A 22,607-nucleotide genomic window follows, 5' to 3' on the forward strand; every position below is an offset into this window, starting at 1 on the left:
ATTTCTGGAGGGTTTGCTCCGAGCCAGGCACCGCCAAGCACTTTAAATAATTTGGCCCCTTGGATCCTCCTGGTGACCCTCTGAAGGAGGTACTAGGAAGGCCTCTAGTACAGATGGAGAAACTGAGACACGGGGCTATTCAACAGCTTGCTTTGTCGTCCTAGAACTGGTACCTGGAGCCGAGGCGTGAAAGCCAGAAGGCAAAACCCAGAGCCAGAATGAGGACCAGTAGCCTCTCAGTCATCGTGCTAGTGGTGCTGCTGGGCCCTAGGGGTGGGACCCAGCATGCCGGGAGGATGGGGAGGGCCCTGGCCCACCAAGAGCTCCATGCGTGGGGCACAGAGCAGGCTTCTCACCCGGGGTGGGGGGTGGTCTTCTCTTCTAGTTCCTCTTGTTATTTAGCATTTCCCTAACATGTACAAAAACATTTCTTAAAATCATTGGGCAATCAGTACCTTCCCTAATGGGGCCTCCATAAAAATGTGTTAAGTGGGTGAATTAATTTTGCTTCTTGTCATTGTTGAAATGATTTTAAAAGACCCCTTAAAATTTTATGTGTGTGTGTGTGTGTGTGTGTATTCATTCCAGCGATTATCAGTCTTTTTTCTTGCCCACACACACCTGAGGGACATAGTACCTTCTTCCATCAAAAACAGTTTTATTTCAGAAGCCGGTCAAAGTACCACAGGCTGCAGACTCTATTACTGGTAAAGGAAGGGCTGCAGGGCTCCCAGCACAGCAGGAGGGAAACTGAATTCAGTTATACCAACAGTAAAGTCACACAAGAAAATCTTTTCCTCAAAGGAAAGTGAAAGAGGTGAATCATAAAAAGCATATAGCCTCTGGGAGCTTGAAAATCTGCAATAATTATTTTTACAGGTTATCAGATAGTTAATTTAGGGGGACTTCTAGGAATTTTAAAGCCAAAAAAGAAATTTACTCAAATCCTATTTGTCAGCAAATTATCTAAGTGGGGGGAAGATTTGGTTAGTCCTGACCAAGGCAAATGTATAAATAAAAATGGCAGCCCACATTTCAATCATAACAATTGAATGAGCAATTAAAAGTGAGATCAAAATGTTCTCCGACTTGCTGTTTGGGGATTTGCTAATGGCATGGAATTTTAGGGAGCCCTCAGGCAAGAGGCTGCCCCATTTTTAACTTCTGAGTCTGCAGAGATTATGTAAAAAATAACAGTAACCCCTGTGGTCAACAAAACCGCTTCCAAGTCCAAGTGGAGAAAGACCTGTGAACGTGGGAACATGTGGCCCTTCAATACCACGTCCTCTGTCAGGGGATGTAGCCTCTGTTCTAGAGGCCAGTGTTACCAGCTCCGTGGTCCTCACTGTCCGCACACCTAGGATGTGCTCCGACATTCCATCTCGCTACCCTGTGGGAGCTGGAGGATCATGGAGTCTTGAAACCAGGCAGAATGCAGGGGGCCGATGTGCACATGTGTGTTTGGAGGGAGTGGAGGGGACAGAAAGCGGGTAGACTGGTGTCTAGTGATAACTGCTCAGTGGTTGCCCCACTGTTCACTGGCAAAAGTCCACGTAGATGGAAACAGAGTGAGGCCGAGGGGCCCAGCCCCGTCAGCGGGGGGTTCTAGCAGAGCATCTATCTGGTGCTATAAGAAGTGGGGGTCCCAGACAGATCAGGCTGACCTCACTCCATCGAGACTGTTTCTGTTGAGGTTGGGAGGGGTGAGTGTGCTAATGGCAAGAAGCTGCTTTCCAGAGCTGGGTCCGAGGTCAGGTCGAACCAGCAGGCCCCCCCCGATGACAAGTCAATGAATTTGTGGCCTCCGTGGGCTCCTTTATCATCAAGATGGGAGCCAGCAGATCAGGAGAAGCTGACTCCCGGGAGAAGGTTGACCGGACTCCCTGGACAAACTGCTAGTACAGAGATGCCAATAAAATTCTAGTTAGAAGCAGCAACAGGGTAGAGCCTGTGTTCCTTCTGCCCACTTCTCTCCTCCAGTTGTTTCTCAACATCACGTTTTTTTTATTATTATGTTATGTTAATCACCATATATTACATCATTAGTTTTTGATGCAGCGTTGTGATTCATTGTTTGCGTCTAACAGTGCTCCATGCAGTACGTGCCCTCCTTAATACCCATCACCAGGCTAACCCATCCACGCACCTCCCTCCCCTCTAGAACCCTCAGTTTGTTTTTCAGAGTCCATTGTCTCTCATGGTTCGTCTCCCCCTCTGATACATTTTTTTTTATCAGTTGCAAAAATGCCTACCAAATTAATTCCCCCTACAGCATTATTTTTTTAACGCCCTGGGTGCCTTATACTTTCTGCAGCCTGATAATTGCTTACATGGAAAAACTAGTAAAAGGATCAGGGAAAAGAGGATATGAAGAGAGAGAACGTGGAGAAAATTAACCCAGGTACATTCAAGGTTTCAGAACATTCTTAGGTGAATTTTAAGCCTTCGTGTTTAGAATGTGAACTGAGGAACATTTTAAATTTATCCCAACTGTAGGATATTCTGGACTGCTTATTTAAAAGGCTAGCTCTAAAGACATTTTCGGTACTGACTTCATTCTGCCTGGCAAAAAATTAAGGCAGCATTAGAATATTTGTACAGTGCATGGCTATGATCAGCATCTTTTTTACCTTTCAGAAGAAGGCAATGGTTGCCATTAGCCTCATGAAATAAATCCACGCAGAGAATGTTGGTGCCGGGGTAAGGCCTTGGTGTCCTTCCACACCCCCTACCCTGTTGTACAGATGTGGGGAAACTGAGGTCCGGAGGGTTAAGTGATTTGCCCACGGTCACAAAATATGTATAATCCCGGGGCTCGTGATGTATTCCCTCTATAATTTTTCTGTAAGGGAAGAATTACATCATTTAGGTGTATACCGTTTTAGAAAACATCAGAGACACAAAGTTGTGAGTTTATGTGACAAGTGGGATGGCCATTTAATTATGAAAGAATTTTATATTCTATAAAGAGATTTACAAGAAGGGTTATTTGCCTCAGGAAAACTTTGGGGTTTAGCCATCCTAAAAGCCAATTTTTATTTAATTTTATTTAATTTAAATTACTAAGTTTAACTCAAATCATGAATTTGAATTTTTGTTAAAAAGAGCTAATTCGTATTCACTTGCTATCCCCTGAATTGAACCGACTTACCTTTTTTTATATGTATACCAGACAAAACTAAAGTGTAAAAAAAAAAAAAATCCAAGTGAAAGCTTAGCTATGGGAACCAAGCCTATATTTTTGTAAGAGCTTTGGACCAGAAACTTAAGATATTCTCCCAACTTGTATTTCATTCAATTCTAGATTTTGCTCTCATTTTTTAAATTTTGAGACTCTTTTCAGAATTTCGTAGCACTGTGATACTTGGTAATACCTTCAAGTATCAACAGGTAGAATCACATCTTTAAATCAGAAGCGCCCTTAGTATAGTCTGAGATGCTTTTTACGTACACACTCAGGGAAACTTTGCTTCTACAAAGCCTTCCATGACCCAACTCCGCCAACCCCATCTATGTCCTTCCCTCTACACTGGATGACCTGCTGGAGGGAAGATCTTACCCTGTAAGGCAGCTATTAATTGACATGTTTTTCCTGCTGGCAGGTTGATCATGCCCCGTACACACTGATTCCATGAACGATGGATATTGACAGTGTGAAGGCGTACGTGTCCACACACATATCACTCTAAATGTAATACTTCAGGAGAACAAACAACTCGAGGATAAAATTAATAGAACATAAGCTGTTAATCTTAACTTCCTTTCTGTTTTTTCTTTATGAATAAATATCCTAGGACAGTTAAAGAGTATAGATATGCTTTTAATGCAGAGAGTTGCCAAGCTGGTATCTTATCTGAGCAGGTGCTAAATGAATTAGCAAGAAGGCAGCCTAGATAGTAGACTTGCCGGTGTCTGGTTCTCCAACTGGGTAGAAGGAATGCTTGGTTTTATCTTTAAATGTCAAGGAAAAAATAGTGACTTCAGTATTAGGAAAGGATCACAGTATTGAGTTTTAATTACTGATTCTACCGAGTGATGCTAGGTGTGAAACAGATCCGTGAATGGAAATCAGATGGGCTTAAGACTTAGCCAAATAGGGCGCCTGGGTGGCTCAGTTGGTTAAGCGACTGCCTTCGGCTCAGGTCATGATCCTGGAGTCCCAGGATCGAGTCCCACATCGGGCTCCCTGCTCAGCAAGGAGTCTGCTTCTCCCTCTGACCCTCCTTTCTCTCATGCTCTCTGTCTCTCATTCTCTCTCTCCCAAATAAATAAATCTTTAAAAAAAAAAAAAAAAAGACTTAGCCAAATATATTTACAGAAGAGGCAGAAATGAAGACAAAGACAGGCAAGTGCATCAGAAACAACACATTACTATTAAATCTAGAGGACTGGGGTCTGAAAAGCACGTGGCGAACCAGGAGGTGCGAGAGAGGAGAAGCAGATAGGGTTCTCCTTGTCTGAATGGCACGCAGACACACAATTTGAACAACCATTTAGTGGTAGCAATTAGGAGAACATGGAAAATTTATCAGCCTTGACATAGTAACATCGTTTACGTGATACCACTGGGAAAATGATTCCATGTAAATAAATTTTCCATATAACTCATCAAGAGTCAGCACTTCAGCGTAGCTATTTGGTGGGCATCTTTCTAAAATAGACTTTCCTGCTTTTTAAGCAATGCTATAAACATAGCGTGACGTGAAGAAAATAATACTGGTCTAGAGGTCTAAAGACCAAGGTCCAGGTCTGACCCTGCCACTGTACCCTCCCCCAACCCCAGGAGGCATGGTAGGGGCTCAGTCCATGCGCTTTGCCTGGAGGGGCTGGGTTGAGTCAGAGACCTCACTCTGACTCTGAAGTTCATTTTTATAACTTTGCCTTTTCTTGGTGGGTGTTTAGAGGGTTTGCATATGGCATCAGGCACATTCCAGTAGTGTGAGCCTTCGTGGTGTGTGAACTGTACCACCCGATCGAGATTGTGCCCCTCGGCTCTGAACGGCCTCTCCCCATTCCTGTCTGCCCTGGGGCTTTCAAACCTAGAGCACGGGTGTCTGAGTGGGAACCTCAGTCTGCCTTCCGGGGGATGGCCTCTGAAAGCTCCATGTGATTGAGTCAGAGGCCCTTTTCACGTGATTGCTGGTCCTTGGCTTTTTGTAGAATAGTTGAGGCCACGGGGTAAGTGACCGATAGGTTGATGGTTTTATGATGTTCCAAGTTCATGCTGGAAAATGATGTTGCTCACGTTGTTCTGAGGTTGGGTCGGCCTTGTGTCAGGTGGCCCCAGGTCACAAGTAGGAAGTTAGTGTGGGTTTGATCCAGGACCTCAAGATAGAAACCACTGTGCGCACATTTGTGAGTGATGGTCTTTGGGCCACCTGTGGGCAAACATGTGCCAGTCTGGAAGGAAGGGAAATTTTGAGGGTGAAACTGGCATTTTTCACTGAAAGTGGGGGCGGTGTGATATAGCAGAAGAAGCACCGAGATATGTAAGCGTACAAGTGCCCAGAGTGTGATTGGAAGGATTCGCCCCCACCAGGCAGGTGTTCACCCCTAGCAGGGAGGACGAGGGCCATGTAGGGCACCAGGATTGGGGCAAGGGGTCCAGGAGGGCTGCACTATATTATTTTTTAAGATTTTATTTATTTATTTGAGAAAGAGCAAGGAGGGGCAGAGGGGGAGAGAGAAAGAATCTGAAGCAGACTCTGCACTGAGCACAGAGCCTGACGCGGGGCTCCATCCCACGACCGCGAGATCACAACCTGAGCCGAAACCAAGAGTCAGACGCCTAACAGGCTGAGCCACCCAGGCGCCCCTATTTTCATTTTTAAGTAGAGAATGGATTGATCTGTGATTTGCTTAATGAAAAATTAATTCCGTAGCCGAAGGCTTTGATCCAGCGTCCCCAGCCGTAGCGCAGTGCGGAGGGTGGCTCGCCTCTGACCGAGGCCGTCGGCTGAGCGGACAGAGCGCCGCCCGCCCGGCCCACTCCAGGCAGGTGCTCGGCAGACGCCACCTGCATGGTCCGCGTGCAGCTCCACCATCGCCCGTCCCAGATTCTGAAGTGTCCGAGCCCCGTCCCGTCTTCAGCTACTCAGCGTCGGATACTCGATGCTTCTGCAGTGAAATGTATGTGCGCTCAGGAGGAGCAGTGCCTGAAGACTCAAAATGCTCGCATCCGTTCGGTCTGGTTCTGCCTCCGGCGAGGTCAGGCCAGCGCCCGTCTCATTGCCAAGCGAGTTAAGCAGCGAGGTTTTTGGATTTCAGAATCTTTGGGATTCTGGAATTGTGACTACGGGATCATGGACCTTCTAACCATCCCGAACATAGTTTGGAGAAGGCCTCAGAACAATCCGTCGTCTGCCTCGGGCCAAGAGGCCCGTCAGCCCTGTGATCCTCAGCAGGGGAGAGACGAGGCGTCTGCCCGGCACTGCCCCTCGTCCGCCCTCCCTCCTCCACACTCGCTTGCTGTGTGGGGCTTAGGACCAGAGCAGCTAGAGTGGGGCTTGCCCACATCCTTCCGGCAGAAGCCCTGGGGCTCATGGAACCACCTGACTTGGAGCAATCCCAGCCTGAACATCTCTCTAGTCATGGGTTCACATCCGGCTCTGCCACTTGAGAGCTGTGTCATCTGGGCCAGATACTTGTACTTTCTTTGCCTCGGTTTCCCCATCTGAGCAAGAGGGATAATAATAATACTACCACATAGCGAGCTTGAAAGAATTAAATCCTTCCAGCTTTCGAAATGTCTTGCTCAGCTCCTGTGGGCTGAGGCAAGCCATTGGCCCCGTGGACGCTTCCTTTTCCCAGAGCCACAGGCGCAGGCCATTGCAGAACTACCTCCCAGAGAAGCCACTGTGGCTTTTACGCCCAGGTACCTGGCGTGGTTGCAGAAGTCACCCTCAAGGGCACTTTCTTACCATCTGCACAGGAGGGTGCACCAGGCAGACGCAGCCTCCTGCTGCCCACCGTGCTCTTTTATTTTTGTTGAAAATGATCGATTTCTCTAAGGTTCTGCTACATTCCTCCTAGGTCCTGGGCTGTTGGCTGGCTTTTTAATTTGTGTGGTGTTATTACATTATGTACTTGTCAGAAGAGATTTCATTAAGCTCCCATAATATGGCCACACGGCCCATTTTCCAAACTAGAAAGCCATCTCTGGGCTTTCTCCTAGGCCGATAGTCCAGCGAGTTCTTTATGGCTTTGTAGTAAACTTTAAGTGTGTGGTGGGCCTCATAAAACTTCATCATTCCGTGCAAGCATCCTCTGGGCTTGTGGCATTCTGGAACACCCGAGGAAGCATCACTAGAACAGTACGTCCCGAGCTTCTGTCACCTGAGTGCCATCTGGGCGTGTGAGGTTTCTTTGCCACATCCACCGAGGTTAAGGATGTGGGCTCCTGAGGCAGACTGCCTGGGTTCAGTTAAGCGCTGCCACTTAACGGCTCTGGAATCTACATGATGTACTTGAACGTTCTGTGCCTGAGTGTTCTCATCTGTGAAATGGGAGTAATATCACTACCCCCTCACAAGCTTGAAAGTATTCAGTACGTGGGAAACGTGCGGAAGAGTGCCTGGTGGTTGTAAATCCAGTCCTAGGGAAGGCAGTTTGCGATGCTCTTGGCCACCGGAAGCAGGGCTGGGTGGCTAATGGGAGTCGGCCCTTGTTCTCATGTCCAAATCTTCTGGGAGAGCGCTGTCTTCATTGCAGTTCCTTCTGGTTGGATGGCTACCACTCATTAGACTCCGTGGTGCTCAGGAGCCTCCACTACCTGGGCCCTGCCTCTCTGCCTCTCCTCATCTCTTCTCAGCTCACACCCAGCATTCCCGTTTTACCAGCTTGCAGCCCCCCAGACACGTGCTGTTTCATGGCCCTGCGCCTCTTCTCAGGGTCCTGTCTCCACACACACCCCACCACATGCTGCACCTACCCATCTCCCGAGAAGCCCAAGCATACCACCACCCTCCAAAGTCTTCCCCGGCACCCCTTTCGTACAACTGCACACTCTGGTTCTTGGCCCTAGTTGTGTCCCATACCGTATAGACTTCTATCCAAATCACTGGTAAATCGTGTGTGTGTTTACTTACTTTAGTTGTCTATCTACTTATTTATGTATAGAGATCTCCTCCTACATTGGAGGACTCTTAGGTTGAGGTCAGGGATGTATCCATGTGGGATGCATCAACACATATTAGAAAAAAAGAAATTGGTGGCAGAATGTTTGAGCTCCAAAAGAGACCCACACCCACTTCTTAAATCCTAAGATCATGGCATGCCTTTGCAAATGGTGCTGTCCTTGAGCCCTCTTTTACAAGCTTTGCCATTCTCAAAGATTCTCTAGGAAGAAACTTGCTCGTTGTCATTTCTCATAAGGGCATTTATTTTTTCTTACCGATTTTTAGTTATCCAAAGTCTGTTGTCTTTAGGCATGATTTGGGGGTGAGAAAAATGAGTGATAGAGGGTGACAGGGCCGTCAGGAGTAGGACAGCATCCCTGAGACCCAAGAGCCATGGGCCACCAGATCACACATGACGCCTTCCCCATGGGACCCTGGTCTCCGTCTGTGGCTCTGAAACCTGGGAAGAGGAGCCTCTTCTCCTGAAGGGCCAGGGCTCTGTGGGTCCTGGTGGGATTTAATGCCTAGACTGATGGGATTTCAATAACAAAAACGTTAGCTTTTTATGCATAGTGCAGGGCTTTCCCTTGAAGACAAAGTGACATCAACTAGACATCACTTTGTAGTTTCCTGGAGCTGTCACTCACCTCCCATTCAGGCATCAGGACTGTTCAGAGCATCTCATGAGGGTTCTCCCCACCTAGCCCCACCCTGCCGGCAAAGCTTTAGGGTAAATGGAGGAAGAGGACCTCCGCTGCTGGGGGACATGAAACCCCCTGTTCTGGTGGTGGATGACGTTCCTTGCTTGTTTACTTGCTCTGTGCCTGTAGCCCCAGGTGCCTGGGGATCCCGGCCCCCCAGGGGTGGAGGGGGGGAACTGAGCTCCCCCTCTCCCCCGCTGACTCCTGGGCTCTGGGCCTTGCTCTTCCTGCATCGAGCACCTTTATGGTCTTGATTTTCAAATTCTGTTCCCTGCTGTGGAGTTTGCTCCATAAACATTTGATGTAAATTACTTTAAATTACTTTGTTAAAAGGACCCCAAACTTTCTCGTGTTCTAGACCATAATTTACACTTCAGAGACCACCTGCAAAACATCTTGTGCTGTCAGAGGAATATATGAGCTGGTTTTCTGAGATGCCTTTTAAAAAAGATTCTCCCAGGGCGCCTGGGTGGCTCAGTTGGTTAGGCGACTGCCTTCAGCTCAGGTCGTGATCCTGGAGTTCCGGGATCGAGTCCCACATCGGGCTCCCTGCTCGGCGGGGAGTCTGCTTCTCCCTCTGACCCTCCCGCCTCTCGTGCTCTCTCTCAAATGAATAAATAAAATTAAAAAAAAAAAAAAAAAAGATTCTCCCAAAGTGGCTGAGCATATTTGGACCACCTGTGAACATGCCCGGCTGAAGAAGGCGGCAGCTCGGCAACTGGTGTTGGCTATAGGGCCCCCTGCCGAGAGGCACCCTGAAGTCCAGGCGGATCCCGGGGCCGGTATTCAGGCCACAGCCATGCGGAGCCTCACTGGGCCCAGTAGTCAAGGGCCATGGCAGGTGGCCTGCCACGGTGTGGGCTGTCCTGTGGGGCATCTGGAAATTGGGGATGCTTCTGGGCTGGCCTGAGGCCCTCTATCCAGCCTCCCCAGCATTGTTTATAGAAGCGCCTCTGATCCACACAGAAGGCCCCTGCCGTCACCCACCGGGGGCCCGGCTGCTCAGAGTGGCCCGTGCCTGCAGGGCTCTATCTACCCAAACCAGGACCTAAAATCTACAGTCAGAGGAGCAGCTGAACCCACTTCTCAGTGCTCAGTAACTTGATCAGACAGCTTAGAGAAAGTACGACACGGAAAATAAGCTTGATTTCATTGTTGCGTATGGGATCCCGCACGAACAAATGGAAGATTTACAAGCCAGCTTCTGGATACTTTAATTAGAGGCTCTCCAGAGCTTGCAGGGCTGCTGGGGGGTAGTTGCAGTGCTAACTTCTTAGCCACACCAGTCATGACTCCTTGATACTATATAACCGAAATAAAATGCGGTGATGACTGGGGCGGGCGCGGGGGGGCCTGATTTCCAGCTTTTACTTTCCTCCCTATTAGGGGTGGCCCCTCTTCTATAGGAAAGTTCGAAGGGAACACAACCACACCTGTTCTTGCACGAGTTGTCCGTGGCTGTTCGGACACATGGCAGAGTTGAGGAGTTAACCACAGAGACCTCGCAGGTCCGCAAAACCTAGAATATTTACAGATATTGTCCAGGAGAAGTGAGCTAACCCCTGCTCCAAGCAAGCACCCTGTTCTCTTTGACTGACTTGTAAGTACTGTCATAAAAGTAAACTTACCAAATGCACTGATGGTAAAACACTATTTTTTTTTTTTAAATTGGGACTTCTTACAAGGGCTCATCCTAAACACAATCAAGGAATCTGTTGGCTAATAAAACTTGAAACCTGCTGTGTTATGTGGTGTCACTTCAGAGGGAGGTGGCATGCAGTTAGCAGCAAGATGAAAGTAATTCTATAGGTAAGTCCTGTGAAAGCCTTCGCATGTTCGAAAACTGAAGATAACTGGCTGGTTGCTCACATCGGGCATTTTTTTTTAAACTTAAAATCATTCTACTACTATTTGGTTTTTGTGACAAAATATAACAAAAGCAGCCCTTCAACAGACTGCTTAAACCTGCTGTAGAAATCCATAGTTAGTGAAAAGTTTACACTGATTTCTTGACACAAATGATAGGATTGTTGTTCCTATATGCCGCGTTTTGAAAGTCATCATTTTTATATTTTCTCAAAAAAAATTTAGACCCCTTCCCCAGCCCTCAGTTTAGCTTCTCTGGTTCGGCTCATGAGCATCCTGAGCATTCACTGGCCATTACTTCACATGGGTGGGAAGTGAATGCCACCCACCTGTGAAGCTTGCAGGCCCAGGACAGAGGCTGTGGGGTTTTTTGTTTGTTTTTGTGGGGTTTTTTAAATGATTTTATTTATTTATTTGTCAGAGAGCACAAGCTGGGGGAGCGTCAGACAGAGGGAGAAGCAGGCTTCCCGCCGAGCAGGGAGCCCGATGCGGGGCTTGATCCCAGGACCCTGGGATCATGTCCTGAGCCGAAGGCAGATGCTTACCCGACTGAGCCACCCAGGCGTCCCGGGGCTGTGTTTCTTGATGCCCTGCAGAACCGAAGACATTCACCCATTCCCTTTGTGTCTTTGAAGGATATTCCCCGAGTCCCTGCGGTGGCTGATGGCTACCCAGCAGTTTGAGGCTGCAAAGAAGCTGATCCTGCACTTCACGCAGAAGAACTGCATGAACCCCGAGAGTGACATCAAAGGTGTGATGCCCGGTGAGTAGTGCTCACTTCAGCCCCGCAGCCCCACCCCGATCGGGAGAGGCACCACCTGTCCTGGACGAAGTCACCACGGTCTTACCAAGCAGCTGCCTTCCTGGTTTAAGTTTCCATAATGGTTGGTCTGCAGCTGGACCAGGAATGTACGGGAATTGAAATTCTCTCCACCTTCTAGGTGTTGGATTCTTTCCTGGCCAAGTCTAACACGCTGTCCTGTCCAGACCCAGAAGTGAGGCATGAGCCTAATATGCACCCAGTCATCTGGGAATGTTTGGGAGGGGTCCAGCCCGAGCCTGGTACACAGCCGTGCCTACCAGCCCGGTTTATACACCCGCAGAGCCCTGGCTTGGGGTGGCACTGGTCCGCACTGCCTCTCTCTTCCCACGTATGAACTTCAGAGATGCCACTGTCTGTCTCTGTCTTGACCTATCTGTTGGGCATCTGAAGAAATAGGAAAGTGAAGTCTTTTTGTAGAGTAGTTCAGAGCCGTTTAATTTTTTTTTTAGAGTTTCATTTACATTCAGGTTAGTTAACAGATAGTGTATTACTCATTTCAGGGGTCGGATCCATAGAATGTGTGTGTATCAGGAGCATCGCCACAAGCTAGATCAGGCCTTTCAGGCTGGGGATCCGTCGGTATCACCAGGAAGTTGTTAAAATCCACATCCCCGGTTCCCTCCCTTGTACGCAGAAATTCTGATCAGGTAGATTTGGAATAAGTTCTGAGAAATTGCATTGTTAATAAGCAGTAGCAGAGATTCTGATGTACATGGTGCACAGACCCTTTGAAAGTCCCAATAAAACCAACCCCAGGCTCTGACCCACGGCAACAACCCGATGATACTGTTGTTATAAATGTCCCAGGAAAATACTCTTCGGGCCCCGCCCAAAAGAGAATATGTACACCCCCCAGCCCCCACCACGATCTGAAATTCTGTCCAACAGCTATTTACTAAATGCCCGCAGTGTACCGGGCACTGTTCTAGAACAGAGAAGGAAGCAGGCAAAGCCTTGCCTTTTTCGTGCAGCTTACAGGCAAGCAAGGGAAAGCATACAGTGAACAATGAAATGTACAATCCATCAGGAGGGAGGCGTGCTGTCAGAAAAATTCACAGAGTGGAGAGATGGGGGGGGTGAAGGATCCCAGTCAGATGCTTGGGGGGAGCCTGGCTTCAAGGTCACAGGTGAGCAGAGACCTAAGCGAGGTACAAGAGTGTACGCATCACGTCTCCATTCACAACGGGGAAGGAACATGCGGGAAATCTGAATCACACTGGCCAGGAAGGGCTCCAGGAATTGTCTATTCCATGGTTCCTAGACAGGCTTTTCATTAGACTCCTGCTTCAGATCTAGGGTTCACAGTCCATAGACGTTCCCCAGATGCTACTGCTTGACCAGCATGGCCTGGACCCATGACCTGGGAGATGGGGACAGCAAGGCTCGGCTGCCTCCACCTGTGGGGCTGGCTTGCTCTGCCTGGCCCTCCCACACAGGGAGACGGGCTCGGGAAGCCTGGAGCCCAGCTTTACTGGAAAAAAGGCCATGAGCCAGGTCTGCTTTACACAACGAGTACCGAGTGCTGATGCTTTGCAAAGGGGCACCTGTGTTTCCTACACCAGTGACCATGAGAATAGGATGACATTCACATGGTGCTTAGATGTCAGTCACTTTTCCAAATGATTTGCAAATACTAACTTAGTATTTAATACTAAGTGCTTTACGTACATCAACTTTTTCACAACAGTCCTATGGGAGAGGTACCACAATTATCCTGAATTGCAGATGAGGAAGCTGAGGCACAGAGAGGGGAGGTGTCTTGCCGAAGATCACACAGCTAGTAAGTAGTTGAGCCGGGACCTGAACCCAGGAAGTCCAGCAGAAGCAGAAGGGCGTAGGGGGAGCTCACAGAGACACCAGGGTCACTGTAGAGAAGAATGAGTATTGAATTCCTTTCCCCTTTGGGGGCCATGTTTGCTCATTTTGCGATGTCCAGGCCATCTTCCCAAACTTCTCCAGGCCCCATTCATTAGCAGCTTAATGCTCTTAAGTCCTACAGGATAATCTGTTTCTGGCATTTCCCTAATGAAATCACCACATTCCATTTCTTTCCGGTTAAAATATTGTCTGGGAAAAGCTTGTTTTCTCAATCCTAATTATACTGATTCATTTTTCTCCTATTTTTGGGAAGTGGTATTAAATCTTTTTTTTCCTTTCTTTGCTTATGAGTTTTGCTGCTGTCCCCGCAGGAGGCTGCGGGGGCAGGTGGCTGACACATGTGACCTCAGCCCCACTCGGGAGGGTTGTCACAGTACTCGCTGCTGGGGACACACGGTTCACATCTGCCTTGGACCTCTGCTCACTCCCCGCTGTCAAACACGTCGATGCCAGTGCTGGGGGAAGGCAGGTCATCGGAATTGGCCACTTCCAACTTTCGGAGGCTGCTTTTTTCTGCTTGGGATCTTCTTCCCATCACCTCACCTCGCCCACCTACCAATCCCTGTCCCTTAGCTTGTCTACCTGCCTTGTCTCCATCTCGCTGCCCCCCCACACACACACACACCACCTGCTCAGAAATCCCTCAGCAGCCTCCCGGGCCTTCTAGCTAGATCCCCCAGACCTTCTGAGGTGAAGGTGCTCTGAGACCCTGTCTCACCTCTACCTGCCCCTCGAAGACTCTGCAGCCTGCATTAGGCTCTCGGAACGCATCGAACGTCCCCCTCCGCAGGGCTGTCCCCACCCCAGGTCTTCCTGGGTAACACCCCGCATCTGCTTCTCGCCAGAGCCTTAATGAGGTCAATCATCACATCATCCCTGTTTGACGTATGGGGAAGCGGGGCCCAGACAGGCTGAGTGTTGGGGAGCACTGCTGCCCACTGCCGATGTCCCTCCAGGTGGAAGGAACAAGGCCCATGCAGGGAGTGGCTGTCCTCTGTCCTCATGCATCAGGCCCTGTGTGGGCAGCATCCCCGGAGAAGCCCGCCTGGCCCCGCGTTGCCGGGAAGGGAGGGTGAGTCCCCCCATCAGGCCCAGCAGGGGCTTCGCGTGGCCCTTCTCAGCAATCCAGCCTGCATTCTGCCTTCTCCCGCCCTCTCCGTCTTGTCAGCCTGGTCAGAACCAGGTGAGGAGCAGGTCAGTGTATCCGGCCACCTCCGTGTCCCCAGGGTTAGGTCACTTGCCCAGAGTCCCAGCACTAGCGAGTGGTGACTCGGAGGCCGGGCACCCGGCTGCTAACCCCTCTGGCAGCCGACTCCCCCTCCTCCGGGCTCCGGGCCAGCTGCAGCCACGTGCCTGGAGAGGCAGTTACCGAGGTCAGCGCTGCCGGGTCACTTGCCCAAATTTGGGGCAGATTTCAAAGAGTGAGCTATCTGAGGTGACTATGATAAGATCCCTCTAGGCGGTCTCATCTGCTTGCACCTGAAGCACTTGTTCTAATGGCAGAGCGCCATCTCGTCCAAATCCCTACCTGACGGGGGAGGGGCTCTGCGGAGGAGACAGCAGGTGCTTTCTCCATTTCTGAGCCTGGCCTCCGGGCCTCCAGGCCTCCTGGCCACGGCCCGGAGCTCTTAGTGTGCACTTTCGATAATGGCTCCGGGGCCGCTGAGGCTCCTCCTCCTCCTCTTCCTCCTCCTGCTCTTCCCCCTACTCCTCCTGCTCCTCCTGCTCCTCCTCCTCCTGCTCCTCTTCCTCCTCCTCCTGTCCTCCCCCTACTCCTCCTGCTCCTTCTCCTCTTGCTCCTCCTCCTCCTGCTCCTCCTCCCCCCCCTCCTCCTCTTGCTCCTCCTGCTCCTCCTCCCTTCTTCTCTCCCCCACTTCTGTCTTCTTTCCCATTGCTATAACTGATGTTTCCCAGGTTCACCAGGAACGCGTTAGCAGTGTACACAAGTATAAAAGTGAAGCCAGTTAATCTCACCCCACCATCCAAACAAATGCAAATTACCGTCCCTGTGTTTACCCTGCATCTCTGAGCCTTGAGTGATCTAGCGCTGTCCGCTCCTTGCTCTGTGCTGTCCTGGAGAAGCAGGGTTTGAGGGTTTGGCCTCTCACCTGGATCGCTCAGTATGTAGAGGTCATGACTCCTGGGTGTCTGCAAGGACACCCGTCCCTTCTGCAGCTGGGGGCGGGGAGGCCGGGACCGTCTTGGTCAGCCAGAGCACTGGCCAGGAGGGGCGCCTTTTTTTTTTCCCCCCCAACATTTTGTATCTTTAATAACATACACAATGGTTACCAGCCATATTCATAACAAAAGTTATTCATAAAATGTATCTAAAAATAACATTTTCTTTTTCCTATTCGGTGTGAAAAGCTTGAGAATGTCCCAGTGGGGGGTGGGTGGGTTGAGTGGGAAGAGGGGGTTGGGATAGGGGACCCTGGCTTCCCCACAGCCTGAACCCCCAAGTCCCCTCCCTCCACCTGGGCCCCAGCACAACCCCTCAGCAGGAACAGAGACCAGAGGGTCTGTATGACTCCAGGGCCATGCGGGGCTTCATCTGCTCCCTTTGGTCCTTGTAACAGTGCTCCAAGAGAGGGGCATTGTCCCACTTACCAGCTGAGAAACTGAGGCACAGAGGAAGCCCAACAAAAAGAAAGAAGACCGGGATTCTGCCAGGTCTGTCAGACCCCTTGCTGCATCGCGGGTGAGGCTGTGACCTGACGGGGATCCGTGGAAACGCGGAGGAGAGGGGACCGGGGGCTGCAGGACGGAGTAGGGGCAGCCGGCTGGTCAAAACTCTGTCAGCCCCGCTTGGTTTTGTTTTGACATTTTTCTAATCCTCTGAATATAATTTAATCTGTGAATCCAGAGGGTCAGAGAGCTTGGGAGGAGGGACAGGGAGAGGAAATGCTTTTAACAGTCACTTCCTTGGTGCTTAGGGTCTGCTCGACTGGCACTCCCCTTGTACTCCTGTGCAGCCGCGCGCAAGGACTCGAGCCCGTCCCAGCTTTCCGTCTGATGCCTAGAGAGATGGCAAGTCATCTGCTGGTCCTTCCAGCTCAGAGCTGGGGCTTTTTGTCCCAGAGACACAGACTTTGTGCTGAGGCAGTTTGACGTTGTTGTTAATAGGCTGGTGATGTGTGTAACCGAGACAACATATCAATAGCCCCGGACAGGTTAATTTAATTCTGTTTAGAATAATGAAGTTACCTCTGTAGATTACAGTCAGTTCTGTAGACCTCGGGCTCTACAGTTTACTGTCATAAAAAAAAAAAAAAAAAAACACTCAGGTCATAATTGCAGTTGCTGCAGCTTCTTTAAACATCTGTTTCATGTATTAGCCGTTAGGTTTGGGCCACATTACAGAAAAAAAAAAATTTATATAAACATTCTAACAGCCGTTTTCTTCTTGGACAATTTCCATGATGAGCAAGTGTGGCTACTATAATTGATTCCTGATGAGGTTGATTTTTTTTTTTTTAATTTTATTTATTTATTTGAGAGAGCCAGAGAGAGCATGAGCCGGGGGCGGGGGGGAGGTGCAGTTTGCAGAGGCAGAGGGAGAAGCAGACTCCCCACTGAGCAGGGAGCCCGACGCAGGGCTCGATCCCAGCGCCCCGGGATCACGACCCAAGCTGAAGGCAGTCGCTCAACCACCTGAGCCACCCAGGTGCCCCCTGGTGAGTTTTGTAACAGTGAAGATACTCAGACCATTGGATCCAACATTATCTGTTAACCATACTATTTCCATGATCTTTAAAAGTTTTTTAGTGTTTTAACCAAGGGGAAAGGATGTTTGTAAATTAAATTAGCCTATGTTTGCAGAGGGGAAAATAAAGGTTCAGAAGATGTCGGGAGTTGGGGGGATCCATGGATAGAAAGCTGAAGTGCTAGCTGTTCTGGTTTGTGCATAGACCTCAGTTTTGCACCTAAATAGGGGAAGGAAGAAAGTTCTGGAAACTCAGGTGGCATGGCATCCCTCAGACATCGAAAGACTTTTCCTTCTCCCTTCTTGCCCCAGCTGGTGACACTGATCCAAAAAAACCCTCCTGGTTAAGCAACATATTTTCCTCCAAAGTGTAACTAGTAAAGTTTGTGGCCCTTCTGCCATGGGCTGGCAGGAAGGAGGTAGAAGAGGAGAGTCGAACTGGGAACATCCAGGGGTAGGAATGGCCCTAAGAGATACCAGAGAGCACTTCCGTAGCTCGGTCCCCTCTGCAGACGCTGCTCTGGGGTCTCTCCTGAGGTACTTCTCTTTCTTCCAAGCTCAGAAGCCTTCCCACCCATACTGCTTGTTTTTGTTTGTTTGGTTTGGGTTTTTTAGTAAACTTACTTTGGAATACTTCCAGGTTTACAGAAAAGTTGCAGAACTAGTACAGAATTTCTGAATACTCTGCACTCCGTCCATCTCCCCCACTGTTAACATATTACCACAGGACCCTTGTCTCAGTCGAGAAGCTGCCGCTGGTACGGTATGCCTAACCGACCCCAGCCTTCCCCTGGCTGTCACCAGTCTCTCCGTTGATGACTTCCTGTCCCAGGGTCCCATCCAGGATCGCACTTAGTGGTCACCCCTCCCCAGCCTCCTCCGGCCTCTGCCTTATTTCTCGTGGCCTTGACGGTCCTGAGGAGCACCAGCCACCCAGCAACGGGTTAGGTCTCCCTTTGCCTTCCAAGCTCCCGAGTAGAGAATGAGTCCTGAGGACCCGCTTGGCTGGGAGAGCGGGGAGGGGCCTCGGAGGCTGAATGTGGGACATTCCCGCTCCCAGGCGCTCAGGGAGCTCCAGGAGGCTGGGGCATTTCCTTGTGTTGAGCTTTCTTGTGAGGCTGCCGGGTCGGTACCTGGCCTTCGGCAAACTGCTCCACTTTGTGAGTGGGGCGTTGGAGTTGCCTGTCGGAGTCTGTTCAGAACGGCTTTCAGAGCTGGTCCGAGCCGCCCAGAAACTCCGTCTCATGCCCTGGGGGGTGGTCACATCACTGAGCAAAACACTGCCTTGTCTTGCTCGGGTCGCAAAGACCTCTGACTGTTGGCGAAGACGTACACACACGCGCGCGTGCATACGCTTGGGTCTGCCCTTCTGTGCACATGTGTGCACTCACGTGTGCAGGCCGGACTTGGAGAGGCTGCCCACGCAGCTAAGGAGCACAGGAGCGTGGCGAGGCAGACGGGTCAGACTCTAGACGGACAGGAACCACTTGTTTTGATATGGTCTGAACCTGATCAGTGCCTCTGTGACCTAGAATATCATTTAGTTTTGTGCTCGGGCAAAGCGGGGCGCGTCTACCCTGATGGCTTATTTGTGCGGGTCCTGCCTCTCTGGCAAGAAAGGCTTTGCAGCGGCAGGGGACTCTGACGGGGTGCCGTGGCTCCCTTCAGGCCCCACGGGGAAATTTGAACTGCAAAGCTAGTGTCTCTGTGGACGCCTTTTCTAACCTCAGAGCCAGACCCTATCCCCTAGCTTAACGGGGAAAAAAAAAAAAATGTTTCCCCTCGTCATGATGCCCAAAGTCGGGAACATCTGTGAGGCTGCCTGTCCGGGGTCTTGCCGAGAGGTCACAGGCTCTCTTTCCCTGCAGAGCTGGAGAAGGAGCTTTCCCGGAGGCCCAAGAAGGTCTGCATCGTGAAAGTGGTGGGAACCCGGAACCTGTGGAAAAACATCGTGGTCCTGTGTGTGAACTCGTGAGTCGCGAGAGGGACACGGAGAGGGTAGAGGTCAGGGAGAGGCTGGGAAGGAGAGGGGCTAGAGGAGAGGACAGTGGGGCCCTCCTCCTCCCACCGCCAGCCCAGGGCTTTGCTCTTTGCCGAGAGGCCCTGGGCTAAGCCCCGGCATCAGTGTTACCGAGAAGGTCTTTCTCGTCTTGACTCACAGCTCAATAACCCTGCCCTTCCCTGACCACACGAGGTGGCCTTCACTCAGGGTCAGAGGTCATCTAAGGTGGGGGGGTTGTTAACCCTTATTTGATGTTAGAGGCTGTGGGGTGGGGGTAGTTTTACACTCATCTGTGAATGGCCTCAGGACTGCTGTCCCGGAAAGAGCGAGGCCCAGGGTCAGGGCTCTGGTCCTACCATTCCCCACAGCTGTTTCTATCGAAGCAGCTCTACTTAATGAGTTCTCGATATTGGGGTTCCTGCTCACACCCTGTCCTACACTCAGGGAGACGGAGGCCCTAGGCACACGGTGGGTCAGGGCCGGAGCCCTGAGGCCTCAGCCTCCCGGCCCAGAGCCGGCTCCGGACACGGCCACCGTGCTGTTGTCCAGTCTCAGACGCTGGCTAGCTAGGCTAACGGGACCATTAAAAATGGAATGACTTCTCCAACTTTTATTTCGGGGAAAAAACCACAAATTGTGACATAGAGGAGATGCCAAGTTTCCATTTTAAGGCTGCTTGTTTAATGCTTCTGACCTTGTTACCTGTTGTGGTCAGAAGACTGCCTTCCTCCCAGAACAAAAAGGTAGATTTCCCGGAGACTTCAGTAGGCTGAGAAGTCATCTGGGATCCGCAGAGGTGAACCCAGTCTCCACCAGTTGCTCGATGATAAAAGGACAGCATGGGCAGGCCCTCTGCGGAGGATTTCCCAAGTGGAAATGAGCTCATTTGGCGAACAGCAGCTTTCTCCTGCGGGGGCAGGGGTCTGTTGCAGTTGACCTTGACGCATCCTCATGGTGTGATAAAAGCACTTCGATTTCCCCAAAGCACGGAAGAGGGGTTGGGAGAGAAGGAGGTTTTTAGCTCCGGGCCGGCTGCCGAGCGCTGACGTCACGAATGAGCATTCAGGGCGCTGCCCAGGTGGTGTGCGTGCACCTGCAGCCTCCCGGGGAGTGGGGGTCAGGGGCCTGGGTGCATTCGGATTCCCGCTTCCCAGACTGGACATCTGCCTCCAGCGGCCCGGACACATGTTTCCCAGCAGGTTTATACGATCCTCTGGGGGCGGGAAAGAGGCTTGACCCAGGGCAGAGGGAAGGAAACAGTGATAAATTAAGAATGGAAACAGTCTCCAAGACTAGATGTCTTCATTTGGCCTGACTTCCTACGGCTTTCCCAGGGCGTGTCTTGTCAATAGCAGCAGGAATGGGTTAAGTAGGTAGTTCTCTGGATGGATCCCCAAGTTTCCAGAACCCTGAATGCGGCAGGAAGAGGCAGAGGCCCAGATAGGCAGGAAGTCTTTGAAGTTGTTACTTGTCAGCTCGGTAGACTGGTGCAAGCTGCTTAACCTCCTTGGGCCTTTTTGCCCTTCTGTGAAATGGGTCTGACAGGAGCTCCTGGGGGGGCCGACATGGGACGAAGTGAGCTGATGCGTGGGGAGTGCTTTGTCCTGCATGATGGATTTGTTGGATGGTGTTCGAACCGAGGGTCTCACTGCTTTTACACCCCCACTCTTCTGCTAAAGGGATGGCGGAGGAGAGCGAACCGCAACCCCCCCCCCCCATGAGGGGCATGCTCCTGTCACGTCTCTGAAGTCCCTTTGCCTTGCACCCGGTCATACACTCGCTCGTGGTGACAGCATGTTTTCTGTGACATGCTGAGCTGCCTCTCTGTTTCCTGATCATGATACCTCCTGCCTTTGTCCGCCTGCCCACTGCCCCCCTCGGCTGTGTGTCTCCCCACAGGCTGACGGGCTACGGGATCCACCACTGCTTTGCACGGAGCATGATGGGCCACGAGGTGAAGGTGCCACTGCTGGAGAACTTCTATGCCGACTATTACACTGTGGCCAGCATTGCCCTGGCATCCTGCCTGGCTATGTGCGTGGTGGTCAGGTTCTTGGGGCGCAGGGGCGGGCTGCTACTCTTCATGATCCTCACGGCCCTGGCCTCGCTCCTGCAGCTCGGGCTCCTCAACTGTGAGTGGGGTTGGGGGCGGGGATGGGCCTGGGGCCGGGGGGCGGAGGGGGGTGGGTGGGCAGAGCCTGGGGTGGGGGAGCTGGCCTATGACCAAAGGGTATTGGACAGAGCTGGGTGAGACTTGAGGAAAGTTTTCTGTGACCTGGGCTATTATTCCAAAATCAGCAGCTTGAGGAAAGTGCCTTGGGAGGGACCGGTTTGAACTGGAATGTCCATGGTGACTGCCATTGACGGAGTGCACTGTGCGACCCCCCCCCACCACCCCGGCCCTGGGGCTGTAACTGGGAGCCTTCCTGGCTACACCATCATCCCCAGCACGTGAGGCCCGCCGAGCCCTGGTGGGCATGACTTCACGGAGGGCCAGACTGTGTGTCATACGTCACGTGACGAGAAGAACAAAGCGCTCTTTCATGGGAAATCAGGGGGACATTTTGACACCCTTGTGTCGGGACACTGCTTTTCAGCAACTGTTCCCAAGTTTATCAGCTTGTCGTTGGGCCAAAGAATGCCTCAGTGAATGTTAAAAATAATCCACAGAAGAACTAGGGAATCCTTGCAGCTCCCGCAGCTGTACGCCGCATGCTTGACACAGCTCCTCGTGCAGGGAAATAGCACCGGGCATCCCTCTGACCCGCCCGGAACGAGACACGCCAGAGCCGGGCAGCTGAGCCTTCTCTCACCAGGCACCGTGCTCCCGGGGCAGGCTCGGACCCGGCGGGAAACAGATGCCGCGGACCGCTCCCCTCCTGCGCAAGGAGAGCCCACCTGAGGGCTGGGGATTCGACTCTAGGACTGTCCAGGTGCAGCACAGATCAGAGCTGCTGAGAAAACAGAAGGCCTTCTCGTCCTCCAAGGTGTGAGAGTCAATGTCCAGAACAGAAGAAAAAGGAGAAACCTCAAAACTTGCTCAACCTCGTCGTGCAAACTGGATTAAAGAACAGCTCCTTTCAAACTCGGGAGCCATTTTCCTAATCTGGTCACGTTCCCGTGCATTCTGCCTCTTGCTGGGAGACGGGTCTTATTTTCAGCTGTGACAAATAAGGAAAACGGAGAAGTGGTGTCTGTCCCCCTGGTGGGGGCCGCCCACGCTACCCTGCCTGGGAGCCCTGTGCAAGCTCCCGAGCTTTGGGTGCAGGGAGGGGCAGCCCTGGGAGTGTCACCGGTGTCCTCTTTGTCCCTGAGCAGGAAAGGCCCGGGACCTAGATGCACACGAGAAGCCGTGAGCATCAGGCCCAGAGCCGCCGGAATTGCAGCCCGGCGGGTCTGCCCCGCGGTCCTTCCGCTCCCTGGAGCACGGACCAGCAGCGGCTCACCATGAAATTGACCCTTCGGCTTGAGGTCTAGAAGAGCTGCTGGCGTCTCTGTTCTGAAGAGTTCCGTTTTC

At 51.2% G+C, this 22,607-nt stretch overlaps 1 protein-coding gene across 3 annotated transcripts in view; it reads left to right on the top strand.

Moving 5' to 3' along the window:
• SLC22A23 (solute carrier family 22 member 23) overlaps window positions 1-22,607 on the top strand; it is a 165,747-nt gene that overhangs the window by 131,541 nt on the left and 11,599 nt on the right. For all 3 annotated transcript variants that reach the window (XM_081827761.1, XM_081827762.1, XM_081827763.1), the window contains exons 5-7: window positions 11,320-11,447; window positions 18,957-19,059; window positions 20,990-21,222. In XM_081827761.1, coding sequence (XP_081683887.1) covers window positions 11,320-11,447; window positions 18,957-19,059; window positions 20,990-21,222 — 464 coding nt within the window. The remainder of the gene's footprint in view (window positions 1-11,319; window positions 11,448-18,956; window positions 19,060-20,989; window positions 21,223-22,607) is intronic.

Source organism: Leptonychotes weddellii, chromosome 8, assembly GCF_054177405.1.
Source record: "Leptonychotes weddellii isolate Sample4059 chromosome 8, ASM5417740v2, whole genome shotgun sequence".
In the NCBI taxonomy this organism is placed as follows: domain Eukaryota; kingdom Metazoa; phylum Chordata; class Mammalia; order Carnivora; family Phocidae; genus Leptonychotes; species Leptonychotes weddellii.